The sequence below is a fragment of the Radiomyces spectabilis genome (assembly GCF_025331425.1).
Source record: "Radiomyces spectabilis strain NRRL 2753 chromosome Unknown BYT42scaffold_8, whole genome shotgun sequence".
In the NCBI taxonomy this organism is placed as follows: Eukaryota; Fungi; Mucoromycota; class Mucoromycetes; order Mucorales; family Radiomycetaceae; genus Radiomyces; species Radiomyces spectabilis.
In genome coordinates, this window is record NW_026251933.1 from 94391 (window position 1) to 113647 (window position 19257).

Genomic DNA, 19257 nt, shown 5'->3' on the forward strand with positions numbered 1-19257 from the left:
AGCAAGACAGGAAAACAAAGGTCAATAATTTCGATAGTTGCAAACCTCACAGTGCACATGAACTCTGTATACCTTTGCATCAGCGGCATTCGCCTTGCTGACGTGTGTATCGTCAAAGTTGTACCATGCATGATTTTTCCAGTTCCGTGCATAAGCGGTATCTATTCATTTACAAATTATCCAGTAAAGCTTAGCGAACATTTCAAGTGCTAAAAATTTATCCCATTAACATTCACTTACAATGTCCACCGCCCATACCCCCGTAATGGTTATCCACCGCAAATAGATCATAGATTAACCTGTCTTCGTCAGCCACGTCTTCTGGATTGCTAATACTCAGAACCCGCTCTGTCAAGTCCAGCCCATCCAAAGGAAAATCGATGTAGGCATCAATTTTGTCCCGCCATGTTCGACTGTGGCTGAATCGCTTCAGATGGACAACCATGATCTCTGGTAGTCGCCATAAATCGAATTTTTTAGAGGCTCGTTGATGTTGGCGGCAACGCGGACAGTACCATAGATCCTCCTGACCCAGCTGCTCCTCTTTCATGAATTCATCAAGACAATCCGACAGCGTGACGACTTTCTTGGCCGACGGATTCTCCTCAGCTTTTGGATTTTTCCGTTCGATGTATTCCCGCCAGGCGCCTCCATCCACACCACTCTCGTCATCGTCATGGAGTGAAAATGTTTGTTTTGCCATGCCAAAATAGTCTCGTGCAGTATCTATCTGCCATTCCACTAGTAGGCCTTCGCCTTGCCGAAGGAGGCTTTTCATGTGGGGAGACGATGTTTTGGGTTGCGTCAGGGATATCGAATTGTGATCCGGCTGTGATCCAGAGTCGACTGTTTGATCGTCCGCCGATCCAATGGGGTTCAAGTGGCTGGAGTCATTCTTTGCTTCGCTCGCTGATGGCTTTTCGTTCAAGGAGCTCGCTTCGGACATGTACTTGGCTTCCCGATGCCGGATACTGCGAAGCTCTGTGCGATTCCACGCGGAAATATTCGTCGGTAGTAGATCATCCATTGTGCCATAGGTTGTACGTCGCGAAAATGCCATCATGTTAAACAGGTCTGGTTTGGGTACAAATTCATGATCCATCACGACAGTGTCATCCTTGTGTTCGTAACCAGTGGGATCATCGTCGATTTGCACTTCCGCAGCTTCATGGTCAATGTAACGGTCATCAGCCAGTTTGTCAATAGCATAACGTTGAAGATGATAAGCAATAAGACGATACAGATTTTCGCTTCGGCATGCTTCCTCTTCACTGATACACAGTAGCATGGGACCGCCAAATTGATTAGGCGAACGCTGCTTTGATTTGGAGCCCGAGACAGCCGCATTATACACAGGAAACACAATGTTTCGACTGCCCTTGGATTCATCTGCCTGACTGGTGGAAGCAATCGAGGGCTTCCATCGAGAAACAATGGTGGGTATCGGCACAGGCAATTGATATATGTACACGGTATCTGATCGGCCGATGGTGGAAATGGCTTCTTGAATGGAAAAGACCTTGTAAATTTTGTCGCTGAACAGTTCTACAACCAATAACTGAGGAGCGACGTTAACAATACGATCGAATCAAAAAGACACAGAATGCATGATGCACCTACAGTGGAAGGATCATCTATTTGGACCATATCAGCCACTTGCTTTCTTAAATGCATAATGGTCGCATCTTTGGGTAATGAGAGGGTAATTTGTTCGTGTTTTTGCTGCGGATCGTAAGGTACGTAGACCACACTCATGATTCGCTTCTTCCGTATCGGTAATGGCAAACTGAGGTACATGAAAGGATCAAACGTCACCGAAACCTTTGCCAAGACAAAATCACTTAGTCATTCGCTAATTACACGTTCTTCATGTCACTGGGATTACCTTGCCGCATTCGTTGCAAACCAATCGACTTTTGAATTGACCTTGAAAAAGATCGACAATGATGGAATCATTTCTCGCCTTGTGGTAATCCCAGCTACGCTGCGCAATCTCGTTATCCGGCATCGTATCAAAGTCTGGCAATTCAACATAGGGCTTTTTCAAAATTCGATTCAAATCTTCATGCAGCCCGTCCAGTAGGAAGGCCAGTAACTCTTGGGAATCATGTTGTTGATATCCAGAAAACGTCGGATTGAACCGACTGATTGTATACTATTTTTCATGAGGTTCATCATCTGTTTATCATCACTAGAGAAAAATTCACAGCTTACTTTGAAATCTCTCGGCGCGAGGCTAGCTGTCGTTCCGTTCCATAATTTTTCCATCAGCGCACCATAAGCCTCTGCAATTTCACCATTCATCCCTAAAGGGTTTTCACGATTGACTTCCTTTTTATAGCGATCGCCTATAGAATAGAAAACCAAAAGTGAGAAGCATGGGCATAAAAGAGCATGAACAAAAGACCACATGATTTTCAAGCGATCAACTTACTCAAGAACCACTGGCTGAGTTGGGGTGTATTACTCAGACATTGTAATGCAGAGTTCATATAGCATGAATTGCCGAGATTGGTTAACCCGCAAACGCCCTGCGTTCTAGTGGGCTTATTCGTAGGAGATACCGTAGTCGCCGACTTGTTACTGGTATTAGGTGTATACGACGGCGTAAACGATGGTGGGTTTGTGGTTGCAGTAGTTTCGTGCTTTCCATTGATAGGTGTTACATCCGCCGCAGGAGGATCCTGGGTTTGCATATGATCGGTCGGAAAAGCATCAGCGGAAGTATCTTTTAATTCGACTGCTAAATTTTTAGCTGTGAGGGATAAAGCTGAGAGTGTGGTCTGATTGTTATCGAGATTCAATTTTTCCCAAGTGGAAGAGATGAACGAGATGACGAGAAACGGCGGATTATCGGTGGTGATAGAATCATCAAGGATCCACAACCGTATTTCCGAATCAGGCTGCAGCTCGAACACCTGGAGAATTTTACTCTTTAGATCGGCAACGGTTGCGGTACGTGAAAGCGTGATCTGGGGACAATGGTGAGTGGATAATGCGGGTGGTGCTGAAGTGGCAGTGCGGATAAAATGCAGGTAATAGGTCGGTGGATACAACTCTACAATGGTTCTCTTTGCATATTCGCCTTCCTTGATCACACGTCGAGGTATAGCAGCAGATGACACACCGTACCTAAAATGATGGTGGACGACAGAAAAAAAGAATTAATAAAAAAAAAGAGGGGAGGCTGGGCAACAACAAAAAAAAAATTAATTTATGCAATTTATCTTACCAGTGACAGATGAGGTTCCATGCTTCTTCTGGTAACAAAATCAAATCATCATCCACAACAAGATCCGGAAGAAGGATGCCTTGATCGAGAATGGTGGAATTATCCACTGGTCCAGGAGGTGCTTGCGCCCCCAGGGCTCGGGTCTGCTGGGACGCACTGTTTAATCGAGAGCAGTATTGTTTCCATTTCGAATACCATCGCTTGGCAACACAATACCACGTCTCTCCCTCCACCATCCTTTTGTTTTCCAATTTTGTGATGTGTTCAATTTGAGCCGTAGGTGGTAGATCAAGGGTGGCCTGAGTTTCTGCTTCATGGTTCCACGAATCCAAGGCTTTTTCCAGCTCGTTATCTTCGTCGCTGGAGGAAGGCGGGGTTGCTGAGCGTTCCACGATATTTCCATTAGGTGCGACGCTATTGTGGGTCTTGGTTTCGGTTAACGTAAGGCCGTCAAGCGGTGACAACCCGAGACTGGAAGCACGGTGGTCTGTGGTCGTCGTATTTGACAGCGGAGTGCCCATAGCGTCCTGTCCTTCAGTTGGCAGCAATCGCTTTTTTTTGGACGGCGATTCCGATCCCTGTTTTCTTCTTTTGGTGATGGTATCCACTTTGCCGTGCGATCAAGTGATGAGCCTATAGTAACACCTGCAGCTGAGGAAGAGGTGGCCAAAAAAAAAAAAAAAAAATGGCTGACGCAAAAAAATCGTCACGCTCAGACGCATTAGACTGGCTCTTTTTTTTTTTTTTTTTTTTTTTTTTTTTTTCGTCTTGGTTTTTTTTCAGACGCAGTTTTTCTCCGTTTTGAGCTACTTTCACCGTGAAGAAATATACCTCAACTAGGTTCTACCTTTTTGCAATTATTTATTAGCACTTCATGGCAATTTTTTAAACCCTGTGGCCGATTCATAACGGATTCTATGGATTAGATGGTTCATTCCCGAAAGAACTTGATGCTTGGATGCACTTGTTTAAGTTCTGGATCATCTAGATGATGAACAAAAGTAAGGATGAAAAAGTTAAAAGTAAATCCACGTTTCGTATAATCTAGAAGCGTCATAGTTCTTGAGGCAAGGACCACTCGCTGTTTTACCAGGCCAACGAGAGAAAATACTCTTTGTGGGTTTTTTTTTTTTTTTTTTTTTTTTTTTGATTCTCAAGATTTCACTGGCTGCTTTACGTAGGCCTAAACTACACTGCTTTATTTAGGCATTCTAACAGAATGTGGCCTCGACTGTAGAATGTATAATAGGAATCTTTTTACTGCTTTTTTTTTCGTTCTCTCTTTGCATTACTTTCTTGTGGGATAAAATACTTTACAACTGCGACATGGAAAGGCCAGCATTTTCGAAATATTTGGGTAAAAATTGCTCTGCCCCGCTCGCTTGTGACAACAATGATTTCACCTATAAATGGGATCAAGCTTTAGCTTTCTGATCGTACCATCCTACATGTAACAAAGATCAACTTACCAGCGCACGCTTTTCCGCTGGCATGGCCACCAATTGTTGAGCTAGATAAATAGGACACGACGGCAATGATGCGGTGGGATCATCGCGGACTGGGGCTGAAGTAGCCAATTTGGCAAAGGTTGTTTGGTATCCGCCCTCTTCAATATCCAAAGTATAGAGTTCATCTGGACCTTCGTCGCTTGCTACTGGAGGCAATTCGAGTTGCTGGAACAACGATGTCATCACTTTGGGCCAGAGTTGGCTGGCATAGGGCTCTTGGAGCATGAGATTGCTCTTTGTCAATAAGCGTACAACCCCAATACCACATGTCTTGTAGTCAATAGGGTCACGCAGCGCATTCAGGTCAGGCATCACGAACAGTGACATGATTTGTCCAAATAAACTATCCATGCACCACGCAAAGGTTGAGTCAGTTCATCCAACTATGGCAGCACATCATCTCCTTACCCTGGTTGCAAGCTATCGCACACGCTGATCAATACATCAGGGCTTGTCAAACGCTCCAAAGTAAAGAACAAGCACACCCACAAGGTGAAGTTACGGGTAAAGCGATCATAAATAATCTTGTCGCCTTTCTTCTTGCTCATGAGACGCTTCATAATGGAAGCCACCAAAGCCGGCAAGTATCCATGCAATACCTCGCTATTCATCGAGTACACAGTGGTGAGAATCCCCAGAAAAACTTTGCTCAAACGAATCACTTATCCTTCTTACTTACATAGGAACATGTTTGATAACAGTATTCAATAGCAGCATACCGTAATGATCATTTTGGCGTGAATAGACCAACTTCTGCTGGAAGATACCGAGAATGGTCTCCAACTTGTTGTTAGCCAAGATGGTGTTGATGCCTCGTGACATATAAGCTTGCAATAAACGAACAAGGGCAGGGATATTGCCTAATCATGAACAGCAAAAAATAATAAACGATAAGCCGTCAGCCGAGTTCAAATATTTGCATGTCAACGTGCATTACCTTGTTCCCAAATGCCAGGATTCAACAAAGGATCCAATAAGCCAATATACATTTGCGGCAATTCTGTACCGGTATGATGTTCAAGAAGCTGGGCCAACAGCTGGAAAACGTAAGGCGTAAATTCTAATCATGCAAATATCAGGTTATCCAATGCATACGTCTCCCGAATGTGTATTTACTAGAATATCGTACCTTGAACATCTTGGTAAAGAATGGCTTGGAAAGGTTGAAACAAGAGATTTTCAAATTCTGTCACAGCAGTATCCGAAATTGGGCAAATGAATCTGTATATATCATCTTTAGTTCAAGGTATGTCATACTAAAACCCACGCAGAGGATAGAAAATACCTGATGAGGGCACCAATGCTTTCAAAAATGTAATGGTTGAACCTGGGATTGCTAGGATTCTTGCTAACCATGGCCAAAATATCCGTGAGCTTCTTCATGATAGCGTTCACATAGGGAGTCATATCCTGACGACTGGTGATGATCACGCGCATGACAGCTACAAAATCAGACGTCAATCCATTGAACGACAAACCATCGAAATGAAAATAAAAATGAAGGTACCTCTCATCAAGTAGTCATTTTCAGACAACTTTTCCGGCGTGTCACCTCGTTCGATTAAAGCGAAAAGAAGCGACAGCAGTTCTTCGGTGTACAGCTTAATATCTGCTGCGGTAAAACTACAAAAAAAATCTCGTGTTGGCGATGATAAAAAACAAAAAATGTCCACTGATCAATGTTTGACTTACAGCATCTGTTTGCCTTGTCGGATGAAGAGAATACGTTCGATAGCAATCGCAGCGTAGGTATGGACCACATAATCTTTCGACTTCAAGTGATTGACCAACAATGGGAACACGGTCAAGAGCTGATCTTTCGTCAACTAGACATCGAATATTATCCATGTCAATACATTGAAATGTTCTCATAGGTGTCCAGTATATCCCTACCTGGTTGCGGAACGTGTACAGATATTTGATCGCATCCATCTTGAGAATAGGATTGCCAGCATTGATGTCGCTTTGAAGGTCGGTCAGAATGTTCTTGCTGAAAAAGTCCACGACATCCACTAATTCGTTTGTTTTTGTGACGCCCAACTAACCAGATCAAAATGAATAATCGAGATCTCCAAGCTCAAACTGAGGGTTAGTTACCTGAGTTGTCACATTACGGGTGGCAATAGCAACAAGCAAAAAGATGGCGGTATTTTTATCTTGCCAATTCTGTTGCGGGTTCACATTGTATTGCTATTGATGACCAAATAAGCATCCGAGAAAAAAAAACACTGGAGAAATGATGAAGGGGACTTACGGCCAAATAGTGGGTGATATATTGTGACATGATGGATGTCACTTGAGGTTCGAAACGTTCCAAAAGGCCGCGAATGAAATCCGCAGCAGCTCGTCGACGTGTATCAGTATCTACCGTCCCACCATCAGATATGAGTTTTCCTTGCATTAAAATTATCCTAGCCATGACAAAACAAAGCTTACCAGAGCCTTCCAAGTCACGGCGAATATATTCAATGGGATTGTCTTCAAACAATTCCTCATCCGCAGCTTAAAAACAAGTGACTCGTTAGCTGCAATTCATGGAGCTGCTTGTTATTCATGCAAGACTCACTTCTCATCGAAATGTTAGCCAAAGCAATCTTTTCACACATATTCTTCATTGTCTCTTCAGAAGCAAAAAGATGAGCGTGTTTTTCAAGCTTCACGATACTTGTCATAACCGCCAAAGCTTTGCACACCATCTACCGAAAATATTCATCAATCCATTGGATTTCTTTTTATCACCAATGTTAGACAAACAAAGAGATCACTCACAGTGTCATATTTGGCTTCCTGGCCTGCACTAGCAAGCAAGTCGAAAATGAGGGGCACAAAAGAAGGCAGCTGAGGGAAATCTTCTTCGTATCGTTGTGTGTATAGTTCGATGATATCGCAGATACCCGACTTGATCTTTTCTAATGGACCGGCCTCATCCTCATCCTGAAAAAAATCGGTCACTGTGTTTAGTACTTGACGCAGACATCGAGAAAACTCGCTACTTACTTGGCTCTCGAGTAACGTATTGCCGTAAACCAGATACTTTGAGAACAATTCGGAAAATGTCGGCAAGTTGTCCTCAAAGAACTCTGGAAGATCCTGGCAATTGAGATCATAGTAAATCTTGATCAGCAAAATCAAGGATTGAGCTAAAATGCGAAGAGCTGCCTCATTGGTCGCGTTTTCCGTGATCAGCTTATCCGTAATCTGGTTAAATAAAGAGTAACAACGTCAGGAATCGCCGTCGGGTTCAACTATTTTCGGGTACATTACTTGAAAAAGTTGCATGTAAGGTTGGCAAAATTGATCCAGGACATATTTGATATCAGCGAATAAAGCGTCGGTTCGGAATTTGGATCGCCATCTACAGAGACACAATGAGCAAGATCCATTGTAAAGAGCACCATTATCTCTGTGTTATCTACCTCTTGAAAATGGAGTGGGCCGTCTGAAGGATACCGTTGTTCGTGCGATAATCAGTGGGACTGAGGCGGCTAACAAGTTCCTGCAGTAAAAAAAAAAAAAAGAATGACCCTTAATACCATTCACAAAGACCGAGGGTTTGAAGACACTTACGGGAAGAAGGTTATCCCAGTTTTCCGGAAAATCTTCTTCAGCAATGATGCTCAAAGCATCGCTGATTTGCAATTGAAGCTTTTCGGGAACACTGATCATAATTTGGATGATCTGCGCCTTGATAGCCATTCGGTCTTGCATGGCAATGTGGTTGGCGTTTTCATTATCCTATTGTAAAAAACGGAATTAGTCACCAATGGGACGCGAAGCAAGGAATCACGTTTGCGGTAACAGCGCGTGGACTTACAGGAACCCAATGACGTTTAATATAATTTTTGAAGAATAGAGATCCGGCGAAACGAAGGGTAAGATCAGCCGATTCATCGCTAATAAGTTTCAACAAGAGCAAAGGAAAGTTTTGTTGAATTTCGACTTCGGCGAGTTGTCGTTCAGCTACGAGAAAAGGAACAGAGTAAGGGGGTGAGTCAATCGCTGATCGCGTTATGCGATGAGAGGGGGTTGGAATATGGAATATACCTTGCTTTTGAGTAGCTGGATTGAGCGTTTGCTGCAAATACTGTTGAAGCGCAGCATATGTCTGTTCGTTGATTTCCATGGCACAATTCTTGATGCGGCTCCAGTGAGCACAGAAGAATCCAATGACAAGTACGTGAAAAGAAAAGAAGAAAAAAGAAAAACCCGACAAAAAGCGCGTAGGCCTAAAAAACACAGTCGAAATGACGTCGGATTCGGAGTTCGGGCCAATCTGAATTACGGCAAACAATGGGCACTGCGATCACACGCGAAAAAAGCGTCAAGGAACCGAATGACGAACCATGAGAATGATTTATTTCGAAACATGAAAAAAGATAATGATGATGAAGCATCAAAAACAAAGGGTTGGATCTACGATTATATGACAGAAAGAAAAAAAAAAAAACAAAAAGGTAAAAAGGATAATTCTTTTATGCTTCCTTGGCAGGTTCAGCTGCAGATGCCTCGGTATTGGTGGGTTCCTCGTTTTCCTTTTCCTTTCGTTCAGCCTTTCTCTTCTCCTTTGCTGCCTTCTTTTCGGCCTTCTTGTTGACTTTTTGCTTGACTTGAGTGGTGGATTGAGGGGGATAAGCGAGTTCAGCGAGTTTCATCATTTCGGGAGCTTCAAAGGCCTTGCGGATAGGTTCGAGCAATTCATTGATAGCTTCGACAACACCAGCTTTCAAATCACCAGGATGCACAACCTTATCTCTGAAATCATCTTCTAATGCTTGGTAGGTATCATAGACCATGTTACCACCGTACTTTTCAGGGCGGATAGCGGTAAACTGAGGCTTGTTGCCGTAAAGACTCTTCAGGGGGAAGTAGACCGATTTGATGAAGGACAATAGACCGTTTTCGGTGATATTGCCTTCTTCGCAGAAAGCCTTCTTAATCTTCTTCTGCACATCCTTGGGGCCATCCAAGAAATCAATCTTAGAATCGGGATCGGAAGAGGACATCTTTGCACCGGCCAAACCAGGGACCATGGGGTTCATCAAGTGAGCGCGCTTCTTGTAACCCAACTGAGGAAGGTACTTTTCAGCGAAAACGAAAATCTTGCGCTGATCCACACCACCAAACTGAGCGTCGACGCCGAGATATTCTTCGTCCAAAGCTTGCATACCAGGATACAAAAGACCGGACAACAAGGGCGAATCGACTTGTTTGACGACTTCAGCACCTGCCTTTTTGGCATCGTGTTCTGTGACGCATGCAGCCAATTTGAAGTTGTCCATGGTATATTCCTTTGACAATTCAAAGGTGGAACCGGTCACAAATTTAAGCTTTTCGATAGGAACACCGATGGAGGTCAACACTGCTTTGATGAGTTGTTCGTAGTAAGCAGCACGGTGCTTCACGAGTTCAAGAGGAGCCTTCATGTTATCAAGGAAAGCGTGTAAATCAGCTAAAAGAATGGTAACCTAATAAACCATTGCAGGCAGAATTCAAAAGAAAAATGAAAATAAGGGACAAAACAAAAGAAGAAGAAAAAAGAAATAATCAAAGTATGAGTATATACACATCTCACCAAAAGCATATGAGTTTTACTGCAGAAATCTTACCTCGACGCCGGCAGCCAAAAAGTCGGCAATTTTGGACATTGGCACAAAGTAACCAATGTGAGGGCGACCGGTAGGAGCTGTACCCCAGTACATTTTCAAATCTCGCTCAGCAAGAATCTTCTTAATCTCGTCACCGCCAAGTACTTCCTGCAAGTTGCGAGTGATGAGGTCGTATTTCTGCTCGGCAGTCAAGGATGTCATGTTCAAGGTAAAATGGTAGGGAAGGAAAAGCGGCCCTTGAAGAGGAAGAAAAAAAAAAAAAGACAAAAAGGAAAACTGGCCGATGACTCAGGGCTTGTCCAACCAAAGCCACTCAAATGTTTTGTGACGACTTTATCCAAAGGCCCACCTCATGCAGTAAGTGGGTGGAGAAAAGCCTCGCAGTTCACAAGGCATAACCGTTCAAGAAATAGAGATTCTAGTTATTCAATGCCCAAGAATTGGAATTTTATTTTCAAGCTACTTCACATCAAAATAAAAAAAGACCAAATAAACAAGTCGGTTCATTGCAAGGCAGGCTTCATTATTCAAAAAAGAAGACGGTTTTCAATTTTTGATCTTTTTTGATAGTTGGCGCTTTTATGAATTTTTAACGGAGACGGCGAGCCTCACGTTCGGATTCCAAGAGGCAGAGAATATCGTTCTCACGAACGGGACCCTTGACGTTACGGATGATGCTACGGTTGCTGTCATCCATGAATTCAACGCGGACCTGGGTGACACCACCACGGGAGCCAGTACGGCCAAGAACTTTGATAACTCGGGCGAGCTTAACGGGCTGCTTTTGTGCGTCCTAGAAAATGAAAAAATGGCCTAAGCGTCAGTAATCGTTGAACCGTTTTTCACTTTCTTCAAATTGCATCATAGAAGGGTCCTTTAGGGAAAAAGAATACGACATTGGGACCTTCCATTGGCATCATGTTGCGCAAATTGAACTGCTTTTTGGGCTAATCAGGGTGGGTATATCGAAATCGTAAAGGTCGAGCGGATCCATTGCTTTTTGTACTCGAGGTGTATATCCATCCATCCATCGTCGTTCGTTTGTACTGATGCATCCTTTTCCCCAAAAATGTCCTTCTATGATGTGAAATGAACGGTTGGATGATGCACTCACCATATCTTCCGCTATAGGATCGTTTAGAAAGGGAGGAAACTCTTCGAATGTGGGCTCAAAATCGAGAAAAGAGAGGATCGGTTTGGGTTGTCTCACCCGGTCCAAAATCCGACCCGGAAATTGACGTAAGCAAGCCGGACATAACGGACAGTTTCCCGTTCTTTCATGTTGCCCTTCAATTTTCCCTTCTTCTTTTTTTATTTTGCGCTGAAATAAACGACGATCGTTCCAAAGAGTGGCTCTGTATTCATTTAATTACCATTCCACACAGTATTGGTTGGCATTCTTTTACCCCCCTCACTTACTTTTTGAACCTGCTCACTGCCATCGATATTTTGGACTCGCGTGTTAGAAAAGGTCGATATCAAAGCCCCCCACTTACTCCCTTGTATACACTTTCTATACCTTTCTTTACTATTATCCTGTACCAAGTATTCCATGGAGACGGTCAACGATACTAATCACGACAATGCACCAACAAGGCAGAGCTCAAAGTTATCTCTGGGGTCCTCTCCTTCTGCATTAAGCGTGGACGAACAGTTGGACGGTGACGATGGACCTTTAACCCCTTCTGAACGCTTGGATGATGACGACGGTTTATTTGGCAGTGCTGTGCATGCTTATTCACCCGAACCACTGTCAAACGAAGTAACAGATATTGACAATCCTAATGATGACGATTTACATAACGAACAGTACTCTGCATCTCCTTTATCCTCTGTTCCCGACGATTTTCCTCTCTCACGTTCCGTGTCACCCGAGCCTGTGGATATACCGTTACTAGGCAAACGCAAGAAGGAAGAAGATGAAGATGCTGGTGAGGAAATTGAAGACAACGATAATATCGATACAGTCAATGGGAAAAAGCGACAGAAACAAGATGAAGCATCGCCGACGACTGTGAAAAAGGAAGAGACAACCGATCACGACCCTAGCCATGATACCACCCATGAAGAGACCATCAAAGAGACAGAGACCACCGATGCGGATCACATTGCGGGACGAAGTGCGAAACGACGAGCATCACGGGCCACAGAAGCGGATGAGACAAAAAGCCGGCGGAAACAGAGTAGGCAGGAGACAGGGTCTGCAGAGATTGAACCGCCAGACAATGCATCAAAAATCGAAGAATCGGAAGAATCCAAAGAGTCTGAAGAGAAAAAAGAAGGAAATAACACAATGGAGGCGAATTCCACACGAAGAACTTCCAATAATAAAGAGAATCAACCCGTCATGCGGATAAAGACAGCATCCACAACGTCTGGAGAAACCGAAGCAGAAGCGGAAGAGGATCAGCAAGACAAAGCGGCAGAGGAAGGTACGAACTTTGGCAAGATATTAGACAACAGCCAACTAGAGACACATGGGTACTGATTCCTTTCATTCGCACAGGAACCGAAGACGAGGATCAGGAATATCAAAGACGACATAAAGAAGCCCTGGAAGCGTTGACACATATAGAAATCGAATTTGCCAGACTCCGCGATAAGTATGTACAACTGTTGAATGAAGCCACTGTCGGAATAGCGAAAACTCATTGTGTGAATAGAATGTATAAGGAGAAAATGGCGGAACTAAATCAGGAAGCGCTCATGATCGCTAATGGTACAGTAGCAAAAGGCGAACTATTTCTTGAAAGACAAGATGGCTCATGTGTGCATTTGGGATTCGTGTAGGGACTCATCCGGAATTAGTAACGCTCATGGAGGAGATTGAAGAGAAGAAAGAACGACGAATTCGCAGTGCAGAGGCATGGCGACGATATCAACATGAAAACTTTAAACAACAGTTTGAAGGTTTTGAATACCAAGCAAATGTTCATTTTATTGTAAGCGATGAAGATACGATGATTGATTATCAAGGCACCTGCTCATTGGCTGCAATTTGTTTTATTCTTTTTGTTTCTAGTCACAACGTCAAGCGTTACGAAGGCAGTTGCTGAGTACAGTGAATGAGAGACGATGGGCTATGGATGTGGAGCGGTGTAGGTTAAACGATCGTATAAGACGTAAGTATTGGTCCTTATTTCGACGGCGTGATCCATTGTATTTACTTTTTTGTTTTACAGCGGAAGATGCGTTTCCAGATGGTCATGCCATGCTGTTACACAAACGCGAGCAACGAGAAGAAGTTGCCGAACTACAAGATATCAAAGAGGCCATTGGTTTCCCGGTGGCACCAAAAACATCTGGATTATCATCAAAAGACATTGAAGATGATCTAAGACTGTTACTCACCGGATAAAACTCGCATACCACTCATTTTTCTCTCTCTCTCCCACACATTGTAAAAGAAGCTCAATAAACACCCAATCTACCAATTGCCACATTGAAGATCATTGGTTGCACGAAAAGATCAAGACGAAAAGATCAAGAAATTCTTCTACATGCAATTCAAGAAGGCGATGCGGGATTTTTTTTCTTTACAAAGCCTTATTGACTCTGAAATATCGACAATCAAATACGTTCCTGGACTTTTGATCTGCCTCTTGAACGTATTTATGTCAAATACAGAGGTGCCAGGAGGAAATTTTGAATTCACAGGATAACCGGTAACTCAGATTGTCGGCGCGTGACTAAAAAGTCTCCAGGAACATGAACGCTTTGGTGATTAAATGATTTAAAGGTGATAGATTGCAAATGTGGGGAAATAACAGATTCCAGGGCAGCGAGTAGGATATTTATTTATACCCAATTTCTTTGTTGCCCTAGAAAAAAAAAAATAGATCGTAGACCGCCAGGGTTCTAGGTGATAGTGGGTGTCAAATTTTGACTTGCAACCATCAATTTGAGGGAAGTAACACGTGCATGACGAATTAAAAAATTGATAGCATCCTTCATTGTTGTTTTCTTTTTTGGTTCTCTTTTTCCTCTCTGTTTTCGTTGTCTTGCGAACCCTTCTTTCCATCCATATCCCATATAATTTAGCCACTTATTATGAGTCTCTCACTCGATTCAGCACCCAAAGCTGGACAACAAGAGTGGCTATTGCTTCCTCGAGATTTCGCTCAGGGAGACTCGTTTTTTGACGATGTAATGCACCAGTTCGACAAGAGACAATCCCAGATTCACAGCGAAACTATACGCTCGCTAGAGGTTTGTAAAATCAACGTGCGCAATGAGTTCCACACAAGGTAAAACTCACCTATTATGCAATAGTCTCATTCCCTGCAAAGATCCACGCCCTCTGTTCACGCTGATTCACCTAATCGATGTGCTCATGCTGCTGCGTCAAATGAGGTTCAGGCATCAGAGAAGGGGGTAGAGGGGCCAGGAAGACCCATTAGCAAAGCCCATGCCCAGGGCAGACGTCGATCCTCAGCTGGAGACCTTTTACGTCGTTCATCCGCTTTTTTGCGAGCCAAATTGGACCAGTTTAGGGGAACGCGATCCTACGATGGCGCAGAAAACGATCTTGACCAATCCTCACCACGATCGGTGTTCAGGGACGGCGGATCCGCAACATCCTTACCGCCACCATCCAAAATTGCCATTAATACTACCATATTTCTTCCACAAGGACACGGCCACTCCATGCCCCAACTGCAACACCATTTGAATACATTCCAACCTCCTGTTATTAAAGAATATCCACCTAAACCGTTAAAGTATTCTCCTGTTGAGCCCATGACCGATCTTCCGTCGCCACGAACCGTCCACCACCGTATTTCGCTTCCTGTGTTGCGCCATGTCAGAACTCAGGAATTTCGGAAAAACCGGAGAAAATCCGATACGGAGGCAACACCTGCAGCTGAGAAGACAAGAAAGACAAGAAAACTAAGAGATCATGTTTAATGGTTCACATTCTATTACTCCTATCTACGTTAGCTTCCAACCCGGTCTATGCCCTTTTTTTTTCTTTTTCTTATGTTAGATGCCATCACTTCCTATACAAATTCACTAAGCACTATCCATATCCCCCCCCCCCCCTTTACGCATCCAATCATATAATCCTTTTGCATGCCCACGTATACCCCAAACTCCACTACCTCTTATAATATTCTCACTTTTTATCATCATCTTGGTTGCCTTGTTACTCCTTTAAGTTCAGTTTTTTTTTTCATTTCCGCTTTTTTTTTTTATAAAAAAAAAGTTACCCCGAAAGGGTTCCAAAAATTGACCAGAGTTCAAAAGTAGGAACGCTGGTCGAAATACACATGTAGTGTTGGGTTCGGCAGTTGCCCATCAGTAGTGACTTCATGTGAGCAAGCATTCCCCCGTTGAGAAAGACAAAGAAAAAAAAATTGTCGATGGGCGCCTTTGTTCTTATTTATTCTATGACGTGACTGCATTATGAGACGAGCATTGAGCGCTGTCCAAAAAGGGTTATGGTGAGCCAAATTAAAGCATAGCCTTGCTATGGTTGATGCTACATCAGTTCTCTTGTCCATTGCCATGGCCATTGGCCCTGTGGTGGGCTATGTAGACCAAGTAAGTACTCCAATTAAGCCAACTAGTCATCGCAACAGCACAGCATTTTTCATACAGTTTACCCAGTACTTTATGATTCGTCGCAAACAATCGAGTGCCGGTTTCAACTCTATTACTTGTGCCATTCTTCTTTTTGCAAAGTGAGCTTCATATAGTTGCGATTGTTTTTTTCTTTCATTTTTTTATTCAAATTCTAATGTATTGTATGCCTTAGTATCTTGCGTATCTTCTTTTGGTATAATTCGAGCCAAAAATTGCCTAAAAGAGGTGTTGCTTAACTGGGGCATTTTTTCTTGTATTCGTTGTTAGGTTCGGGAAACGATTTGATGTGACGCTGCTGATACAATCCATTATCATGATTATCGCCCAACTTTTACTTTTGGAGATTGTGGTTCGATATCGGCATGATCCCGCTCCTTCGGCGCTTTACAGCAACATCCAGGCATCGTTTTCCTCTTCATCAATTGATGATGAGTTGCGGGCCGAGGAAGAAGGGGCTGATTATCGCCCTGACCGCTGTTGGCATCCAGGCAGATTTTGGTTATGGGACCGTTATCTGGATTATATCAACTGCCTGTTACTGGTCACCACCGTTCTTGCTGTCCTTTACTTCTTTCTCCGCTCCCATCCTGTCTTTTTCGAAATTCTAGGAACCGTCAGTCTCGGCATCGAGAGCACATTACCATTGCCGCAAGCTTTCTCCAATTACAAGCGCCGATCCACAGTAGGCTTTAGCTTGCTTGTGTTAGCCACTTGGGTAGGTCACCAGTTGCATGGTTGAATCAAGAGCAGACTTGACATTGATGCCAATCAAAATTGCCCATGTGTAGTTCCTTGGTGACAGTTTCAAGCTATTTTACTTTATTTATACCCATGCCCCACTTCAGTTCGATATTTGCGGAGCCATTCAACTGTCCATTGATTCAGTGATCGTTTTACAATTTATTCTATTTTCCGATCGCGTGAAACGATGGTGGAGAAATCAACGAAGCTACCGGTCAGCTTCACATCGTGGTATATATGCACAATTTTCTACTGATATGATGCTGATGGTTTAATATGATATTATTATAGCCGGAGAACCGACATTGATGGGCCCGGAAGACGATGAATATTAGTTGGTGCATTTTACATTCATCGATTCTATCGAAACTTCACAATCAATCGCATGAAGAATGGCTCGCTGGTAGCCGACGGATTCTTATTGCATTTTGACCTCACTTTTCTATAGACTTTGTATGGCAATTATTTTGCCTCTTATATTGTGTATTTAAATTATTAAATATTTGTATCCTCCAATCTGCCTGCATGTAATGCTACTACAGAACCGTGCGGTAATCATCAACAACTCGTCAAAACATCAAGTTTTTCCCCAACACAAAATCCTTTTAATCCTCTTAGCCTTTTATGCTCATGTATTAAATGCTTTTTTATGGGAAAATGAAGGAATGAATGGGAAGTGGCAGCCACCAGTGAGGTTAAAGTATGTACAATGGAAAACAAAATCTCTCAACGCCGTTCGTTCATGCCAGTTGCATTGTGTGAAAGTCGTCAGGCACCGTCTCAAGCTCCTCAATATTCGCCATTTCCTTGAATTTGGCAAGATCTATTCATCGGATACAATGTGAGAAACAGTAATTTGTAGTCATGACCACAGAGGGTATTTACCTAGAGGCTTTCTTTTTCGATACAAAATATCTTTTACTTTCTCGGGATGAGCTCTTTCCTCGCGGTTGAATTTCATTCGGACTTGATTTCGTGTTCGATTGGGGATAAGGATAGACATTGTTTCGAAATCAGTACCACATTGAGCCAAGACCTGTAATTGAAAGATAAGCTACATCAGTAACCCGGGGAAACCAAAGCGCATTTGGTAAAAGGCACTTACATCGTAGAAACGCTCGGTTTCGTCCGCTGACCATCGGGGGCTTTGTACATGCTTGCCATACGTACGGCTATTAACTTTTCTTGTCATACCGGTTTCTTCTACCACCTCCATGGCTTCGTAGGAAACCTCCTCTGCCGGCGCCGAGGTATCCACCGTAAGTGAATCAGCATCCAATACAATCTTTCCGTTCACCAGTCGCACCTGAAGTGCATGCGATCTATCATACAATGATATGGTAAGCGCATCCCCTGAATCAACATACTATGCAACATGACTTACGATTCCTTTAAACCGGCTTCTTGTTCCTTTTCCCGTTTTAATCGCGCTTCTTCTCGTTTTGCTGCTTCAACTCTTTTCTTTTCCTCTTCTTCTTGTTGTTCTCTTAGTGTGGCTAATTCTCGTTCTTCTTTGCTCATCTTGGCCTTTTCTTGCTCCGCTTTTCGCTTGCGTTCCTTTTCCAATTCCGACTCCTTGAACGCTTTGGAAACAATGCCTTTCTGGATATCACGGATAAAGTAGCTCATGGGCTTATCCAGGTAGTCGGGTACGGCAGGATCAAAATCAATTTCATCAATCGTAAGCATGTCCTCCACCTCCTGCTTCTGAAATCGTCCCTTTTTCCTTCGGCCACGGCCTTCGACTTCCTCTTCTTCGTCATCGGACGGCTCCACCGTAGGTTCGCCGATAGAAATCGCTTGAGCCTTGCGCTTTTTCGCAGATCCGCGCGAAGCTGCAGCAGGTGTGTCGATTGATACGCCTCTTTTTGCCTTGCTACGTCGTCGTGATGTCCTCGGTGACTTTGATGATTCTCCTGACAGCGACACTGCTATACTTGCCCTTCTTTCCGCCGCTTGATCAGTTGCGCTTGGAGAGCCCGATGCAATGGAGGGAATGCTTATCGCTGCACCTCGACCTTTGCCTTTGGATGCTGCTGATTTTGTAGAAGGTACTGATACATCTTGCGATTCGTGATCGGGTGCTGGAATGACGACGGGTTGACGAGACACGGATCTTGAGGTGCTGCTTTCTGCAACCACGGGTGACGATGAAATGGTAGGAACGCTGAGGGGATGGCCCGGAAGCGGTGCAGGCATAATGATCGAAGGACGTCGCGGAGTGGAATTGAGCTCCGATGATGGGGTGGTTTGCGATGTTTTCTTCACAGCCGCCGCTTCTTCTGCTGGCTGTTCCGATTCAGGTGTTTCTGGCGGCTTTTTGTCGCTGGCAACGGAGGACGGCCGCCGAGCAGGAGGACGTCGAGCACGGCCTCTAACTGTAGGTGCGAATCGTGTACTATTTTTATCTTGAAAACCGCAGTTAGTTTTCTTTCCCATAAAGCAAGCAACTAAAGGCAGCAATATCTACTTACTGACACTAAGCGATGTTAACGATGACATTGTACAAGTAAGGCAAGTCAATCAGACAATGTGTGATCTTGAAAGAATTTCACCCAGTGAGCCATCAACCAACGGCGACCGT

General features: G+C 43.7%; 9 protein-coding genes across 9 annotated transcripts; 4 read left to right on the forward strand and 5 right to left on the reverse strand.

The window, feature by feature from the left end:
- Positions 1-232: 232 nt before the first annotated feature.
- BYT42DRAFT_499011 (uncharacterized protein) lies at positions 233-3753 on the reverse strand (the record flags this gene model as incomplete). The annotated part of the gene is made up of 7 exons (XM_051564603.1): positions 233-1558; positions 1621-1821; positions 1886-2155; positions 2215-2348; positions 2435-2538; positions 2578-3132; positions 3233-3753. The coding sequence occupies 7 exons, from the start codon at positions 3751-3753 to the stop codon at positions 233-235; spliced, it is 3111 nt and encodes a 1036-aa protein (XP_051422057.1).
- A 619-nt stretch (positions 3754-4372) lies between these two features.
- BYT42DRAFT_572829 (Cse1-domain-containing protein) lies at positions 4373-8930 on the reverse strand. Its single transcript, XM_051568651.1, has 21 exons — positions 8785-8930; positions 8555-8700; positions 8308-8475; positions 8157-8236; positions 8005-8095; positions 7738-7938; positions 7510-7674; positions 7307-7436; positions 7177-7242; positions 6995-7104; positions 6838-6930; positions 6634-6780; positions 6433-6566; positions 6248-6363; positions 6026-6182; positions 5870-5961; positions 5678-5800; positions 5420-5600; positions 5149-5343; positions 4702-5083; positions 4373-4635 (listed from the first exon to the last, which is right to left on the reverse strand). Exons 1-21 carry the CDS (start codon positions 8861-8863, stop codon positions 4546-4548), a joined length of 2946 nt encoding a protein of 981 aa, XP_051422058.1. The 5' UTR covers positions 8864-8930; the 3' UTR covers positions 4373-4545.
- Positions 8931-9070: 140 nt separating this feature from the next.
- On the reverse strand, positions 9071-10577 carry BYT42DRAFT_572831 (tyrosyl-tRNA synthetase). Its single transcript, XM_051568652.1, has 2 exons — positions 10347-10577; positions 9071-10205 (listed from the first exon to the last, which is right to left on the reverse strand). Exons 1-2 carry the CDS (start codon positions 10545-10547, stop codon positions 9213-9215), a joined length of 1194 nt encoding a protein of 397 aa, XP_051422059.1. The 5' UTR covers positions 10548-10577; the 3' UTR covers positions 9071-9212.
- Positions 10578-10771: 194 nt separating this feature from the next.
- On the reverse strand, positions 10772-11585 carry BYT42DRAFT_572832 (ribosomal protein S28e). Its single transcript, XM_051568653.1, has 2 exons — positions 11461-11585; positions 10772-11139 (listed from the first exon to the last, which is right to left on the reverse strand). Exons 1-2 carry the CDS (start codon positions 11461-11463, stop codon positions 10936-10938), a joined length of 207 nt encoding a protein of 68 aa, XP_051422060.1. The 5' UTR covers positions 11464-11585; the 3' UTR covers positions 10772-10935.
- A 313-nt stretch (positions 11586-11898) lies between these two features.
- Positions 11899-13704, forward strand: BYT42DRAFT_614731 (uncharacterized protein; the record flags this gene model as incomplete). The annotated part of the gene is made up of 6 exons (XM_051571885.1): positions 11899-12778; positions 12853-12949; positions 13010-13065; positions 13137-13288; positions 13369-13444; positions 13529-13704. The coding sequence occupies 6 exons, from the start codon at positions 11899-11901 to the stop codon at positions 13702-13704; spliced, it is 1437 nt and encodes a 478-aa protein (XP_051422061.1).
- Positions 13705-14396: 692 nt separating this feature from the next.
- BYT42DRAFT_546684 (uncharacterized protein) lies at positions 14397-15254 on the forward strand (the record flags this gene model as incomplete). The annotated part of the gene is made up of 2 exons (XM_051565898.1): positions 14397-14555; positions 14619-15254. The coding sequence occupies 2 exons, from the start codon at positions 14397-14399 to the stop codon at positions 15252-15254; spliced, it is 795 nt and encodes a 264-aa protein (XP_051422062.1).
- On the forward strand, positions 15136-15504 carry BYT42DRAFT_368538 (uncharacterized protein). Its single transcript, XM_051563261.1, has one exon. It carries the CDS (start codon positions 15254-15256, stop codon positions 15455-15457), a length of 204 nt encoding a protein of 67 aa, XP_051422063.1. The 5' UTR covers positions 15136-15253; the 3' UTR covers positions 15458-15504.
- Positions 15505-15817: 313 nt separating this feature from the next.
- BYT42DRAFT_572836 (PQ loop repeat-domain-containing protein) lies at positions 15818-17284 on the forward strand (the record flags this gene model as incomplete). The annotated part of the gene is made up of 6 exons (XM_051568654.1): positions 15818-15890; positions 15957-16030; positions 16105-16125; positions 16200-16647; positions 16721-16904; positions 16965-17284. Coding segments are annotated over 6 exons (844 nt in total), but the record flags the coding sequence as incomplete, so codon positions are not given.
- Positions 17285-19210, reverse strand: BYT42DRAFT_572842 (uncharacterized protein). Its single transcript, XM_051568655.1, has 5 exons — positions 19148-19210; positions 18058-19081; positions 17779-17995; positions 17559-17709; positions 17285-17496 (listed from the first exon to the last, which is right to left on the reverse strand). Exons 1-5 carry the CDS (start codon positions 19173-19175, stop codon positions 17414-17416), a joined length of 1503 nt encoding a protein of 500 aa, XP_051422065.1. The 5' UTR covers positions 19176-19210; the 3' UTR covers positions 17285-17413.
- Positions 19211-19257: the final 47 nt, after the last annotated feature.

Excerpts from the sequence above, each read along its gene's own strand:
- BYT42DRAFT_572842 (XM_051568655.1), bottom strand. The coding sequence starts at position 19,175 with ATGTCATCGTTAACATCGCTTAGTGTCA. Across the intron at positions 17,710-17,778 it reads AAACCGAGCGTTTCTACGAT|GTCTTGGCTCAATGTGGTAC; the intron begins GTAAGTGCCTTT and ends TTTCAATTACAG. Across the intron at positions 17,497-17,558 it reads TCGAAAAAGAAAGCCTCTAG|ATCTTGCCAAATTCAAGGAA; the intron begins GTAAATACCCTC and ends TCCGATGAATAG.
- BYT42DRAFT_368538 (XM_051563261.1), top strand. The coding sequence starts at position 15,254 with ATGGTTCACATTCTATTACTCCTATCTACGTTAGCTTCCAACCCGGTC.
- BYT42DRAFT_572829 (XM_051568651.1), bottom strand. The coding sequence starts at position 8,863 with ATGGAAATCAACGAACAGACATATGCTGCGCTTCAACAGTATTTGCAG. Across the intron at positions 6,183-6,247 it reads AAATGACTACTTGATGAGAG|CTGTCATGCGCGTGATCATC; the intron begins GTACCTTCATTT and ends CTGATTTTGTAG. Across the intron at positions 4,636-4,701 it reads CAGCGGAAAAGCGTGCGCTG|GTGAAATCATTGTTGTCACA; the intron begins GTAAGTTGATCT and ends TCCCATTTATAG.
- BYT42DRAFT_572831 (XM_051568652.1), bottom strand. The coding sequence starts at position 10,547 with ATGACATCCTTGACTGCCGAGCAGAAATACGACCTCATCACTCGCAAC. Across the intron at positions 10,206-10,346 it reads TTTTGGCTGCCGGCGTCGAG|GTTACCATTCTTTTAGCTGA; the intron begins GTAAGATTTCTG and ends ATGGTTTATTAG.